Here is a 3,717-nt window from a genome sequence, read left to right as displayed (position 1 = left end):
AAGGTGATGTGACTACTTTCAATTGGTCGGCCATGGCCATGTGGAGAGAGAAATAGGGGGTCCAAAGAAGTCGTCCACATTAGCTTCAGACTTTTTTTTTTTTTTTTTGAATAAGCTTCAGACCTATGGTAGGCCCAAATTTGGAACTGAGTAGCAAATCAAGAATGAGTAGCAATAGGTAGGCAAGTCAAACTTTGGCTTACTAGGCGTTGTGGTAACGCGTTAACCAGCAAGGCCAACTTTGAATAGAGAACACACTCTTTTTTCTTACTTAGTCAGACTAAAATCTCCCTCACACACATCTCGTCTCTCTCTCTCTCTCTTACACACACACACATCTCTCTCTAGAAAAGATATTCCCATGCAACATAAACTACTATAAATGGAGAACCCTTAGATTCAATTCTCACACCACCTCAATTCAAAAAACTTATTTTATTACTACCTTCACTACTTGCTTAATAAGCTTTGAGGTTTTAGTTATTAATGGCCAACTCTGTTCATCAAGTTCTCTCATTATTCTTCTTTTTTGCTCTCCTTGTTTGCAACTCTAATGGGCAGCTCTCTCCAACTTTTTATTCAACTTCGTGCCCTAATTTGCAGACCGTGGTTCGTTCTGCTATGACCCAAGCCCTTAGAACAAATGCTAGAACAGCAGCTTCCATTCTTCGTGTTTTCTTCCATGATTGCTTTGTCAATGTGAGATATTCTTACTTTCTATAATTTTTTCATGGGCCATGGTTAGACTGCATTCATCATGTCAAATTTCATAATGGAGTGAATTCATGTAATTCAGCTTCCCTTATGATTCTGCTTTAGTTTTTCAAAATTGTGAGACTTAACAAGACAGCTTTGAGATAATGAAAAAACACATAACACTGATTTTTGTTCATTAGTGACAAAGGTTAATTGTATAGTACATATGTCCGCCAGCCTTTGGTACAATGGTTGGACACCCCTCTTAAGTCTATGAGGTCGTGGGATCGAGTGCCGGTGGAAGCAGTTTGCCATCAAAATTTATCCCATGTAATTCAGGCTATAAAGTATAAATAAAGTAAATAAACTTATTGGGCTTTAGGCATCTTCCATGTTGTTGGGCTTTAGGTCTCTTTCATTCTTGGCTTAAATTAGGCGGTTGCCGTGCTCATCACATTTCATGATGTATCAATAATTTGTAACGACTAACGTAGATCGTAGTCGAATTCTCAAAAAAAAATTTGTATAATGTGAACGAAAGGCTACAATCTTAACATCAAAAGAAGAAGAAGTTTGGATCTCCTTAATGGTGGTGTAGCTAACTAAAAGTGATATGTGTGCAGGGTTGTGATGGATCTATTCTTCTAGATGGGACGTCAGGAGAGAAAGGATCATTTCCGAATAGAAATATTCCAGATAGCGTGTTTGGAGTAATTGACACCATCAAAACACAGGTTGAAGCTGCTTGCAGTGGAGTTGTATCTTGTTCTGATATTCTAGCTCTTGCAGCTAGGGATGGTGTTTTCTTGGTAACTAACTCTTACATACATATCTTCTTAAGTTCCCTTGATACTTCCTTTCATTTTTACCCTAATTGACATGGATTTTTGCAGTTATTAGAATAGTCTCGCATAGACTAGAAAAACTCGCATGATCAAATTATTAACGTATAAGGATATTTACTATCAATTGGTTTTCAGTTAGACGTCTGACAAATTTAACATAGTAATAGTAAGCATTTTGGCTCACCCAACAAAAAGACATGCTAACCTCAAAGTACTCATCATGTGAGAGGCGTGTCGGAATAGTTTCAAATGCAGGTATTATGAACAAAAAAAGTGTATAAAAATTGTAGTTTAAGGTTTTCATAAGACAAGAACTCAGGGATCCTAATAGATAACAAAATAGAACTATTACACAATTAGAATTGTTATAATTAAGTTTATTCGAATTTGATTGCAGCAAAACGGACAATCATGGACTGTACCACTAGGAAGAAGAGATGCAACGACCCCAGGAACCGAAACTTTATCAAACAACCAAATACCTGGGCCTGCAGATAACCTTCCCCGTCTTATCTCCCTCTTCTCTGCTAAGGGTTTGACTGCTTCAGAAATGACCGTCCTCTCTGGTTCTCACACCATAGGCCAAGCCGATTGCTCCGCCTTCCGCAACCACATTTGGAACGAAACAAACATTGACCCTAGTTTCGCCGCCACTCGAAGGGCTAATTGCCCTCTAACAGGTGGTGATTCAAATTTAGCTCCACTTGATATTCAAACTCCGACTCGATTCGATAACACCTACTTTCAGAATCTTGTTCAACAGCGTGGGCTTCTTCATTCAGATCAAGAACTGTTCAATAATGGGTCACAAGATTCTTTGGTTAGAACTTATAGTCTAAATAATGGAAGATTTGTTAGTGATTTTGCTGCCGCTATGGTCAAAATGGGTAATATTAGTCCACTTACAGGGACCCAAGGTGAAATCAGAAGGAATTGCAGGAGAGCTAATTAATTAATTCCATAATAAATAAAAAAAATATAGGGTTTATATTATTGCAATTGTCATCTACTTTCTTTTGTGGTGCCCTAAGTTTGTATTATGTCTTTAAATGTTTGAATTTTGTGAATCGATCTACTAGTGCGCAAGCTAATTGAGATTGATGGTAGCGCTACCTCATTTATGTATGCCAGAAGAAAACTACTATATGAAAATGTATTTGTTGTGTCAAGTAATAATTATATGTTGTTTTCATCACTTTTTTCTTTCATTTGGTAGCTAATTTAGTAATAAATCAAAGGTTTATTTCAATCACCCCCCAAATCTTACAGCTGAGTTTATGGAGTTGAAATGAAGTAGACAGACACCATTGATAGAAAGATCTGTTAGGAAAAATAACCTAATCCAAAGTTATATAACGTGGCAAAAAACCCCTCCAAGATAAAAGATAAAAAATCACGGGACCTAGTCCAGAAATCTTCCACTATGATTAAATAATGGGTTAGACAATTCTTCCCTAAAGCAATAGGGGAGTAACCAATTCTTCAAGAAGTGTAGAAACACTCTTAGATAACAACTCTTCACCAAAACTATGGTGGATAAACTGAACAAAGAAATAACAAAATAGAAATCTCTTACTCCTAAGGATTTGAACAAATCCTAGATTACCAAAGGCTGAAGAAGATAACCATAAACTAAATTGTTTCACAAGATTAATAATCTTCTTTTCTTCAAACCAATATCCTTCTCTTTCAATCTCTCTTGAAAGAACCACTTCAAAAATCTCTCTTTCTCTAACTTCTCTTTGTTCTGAAAGTTGTTGTAAATAATCTCTTCCCTTTCATTCCCTTTAATAATGATAAATAGGGAGGTTTACCAAAAGAAATAGGAATTCATTTTTAGGCTTGAACCCAAACAAGGAATAAGGGAAACCCTATTCCAACTAGGAGTCATTTTATTATAAGGAGGGACCCCAACAAACTCCCCCTCCCGACTTATGAAGAAGGACCTACCACCCCCAAACCTGCAACACTACTGCATAACACATGTTTGCCTTTGGGTAATGGTTTTGCCATCATATCTGAACCATTGTCGTCAGTATGGATTTTCTCGATCTTCAACACCTTGTCTTCAAGAACATCTTGGATCCACTGGTATCTCACATTTATATGCTTAGACTTGGAATAGAAACTAGAATTCTTACTGAGGTGGATGGCACTTTGACTAGCGCAATGAATA

The 3,717-nt window shown here is 36.9% G+C and overlaps 1 protein-coding gene across 1 annotated transcript; it reads left to right on the top strand.

Annotated features, from left to right (window-relative positions):
- The first annotated feature begins 382 nt into the window (after positions 1–382).
- Positions 383–2,736, top strand: LOC147567704 (peroxidase P7-like). The gene is made up of 3 exons (XM_086654310.1): positions 383–699; positions 1,320–1,505; positions 1,939–2,736. The coding sequence occupies exons 1-3, from the start codon at positions 487–489 to the stop codon at positions 2,491–2,493; spliced, it is 954 nt and encodes a 317-aa protein (XP_086510436.1). The 5' UTR covers positions 383–486; the 3' UTR covers positions 2,494–2,736.
- Positions 2,737–3,717: the final 981 nt, after the last annotated feature.

The sequence above is a fragment of the Eschscholzia californica genome, unplaced genomic scaffold (genome assembly GCF_041429995.1).
Source record: "Eschscholzia californica isolate CP2 unplaced genomic scaffold, dmEscCali1.0.p SCAF_1, whole genome shotgun sequence".
In the NCBI taxonomy this organism is placed as follows: domain Eukaryota; kingdom Viridiplantae; phylum Streptophyta; class Magnoliopsida; order Ranunculales; family Papaveraceae; genus Eschscholzia; species Eschscholzia californica.
This window is presented reverse-complemented; position numbering and strand designations above follow the sequence as displayed.

What these genes read in the sequence shown, in the direction of transcription:
- LOC147567704 (XM_086654310.1), top strand. Translation starts at nt 487, where the DNA reads ATGGCCAACTCTGTTCATCAAGTTCTCTCATTATTCTTCTTTTTTGCT. An exon ending in TCCATGATTGCTTTGTCAAT is followed by an intron (nt 700 to 1,319) that starts GTGAGATATTCT and finishes ATATGTGTGCAG; the next exon opens with GGTTGTGATGGATCTATTCT. An exon ending in CTAGGGATGGTGTTTTCTTG is followed by an intron (nt 1,506 to 1,938) that starts GTAACTAACTCT and finishes ATTTGATTGCAG; the next exon opens with CAAAACGGACAATCATGGAC.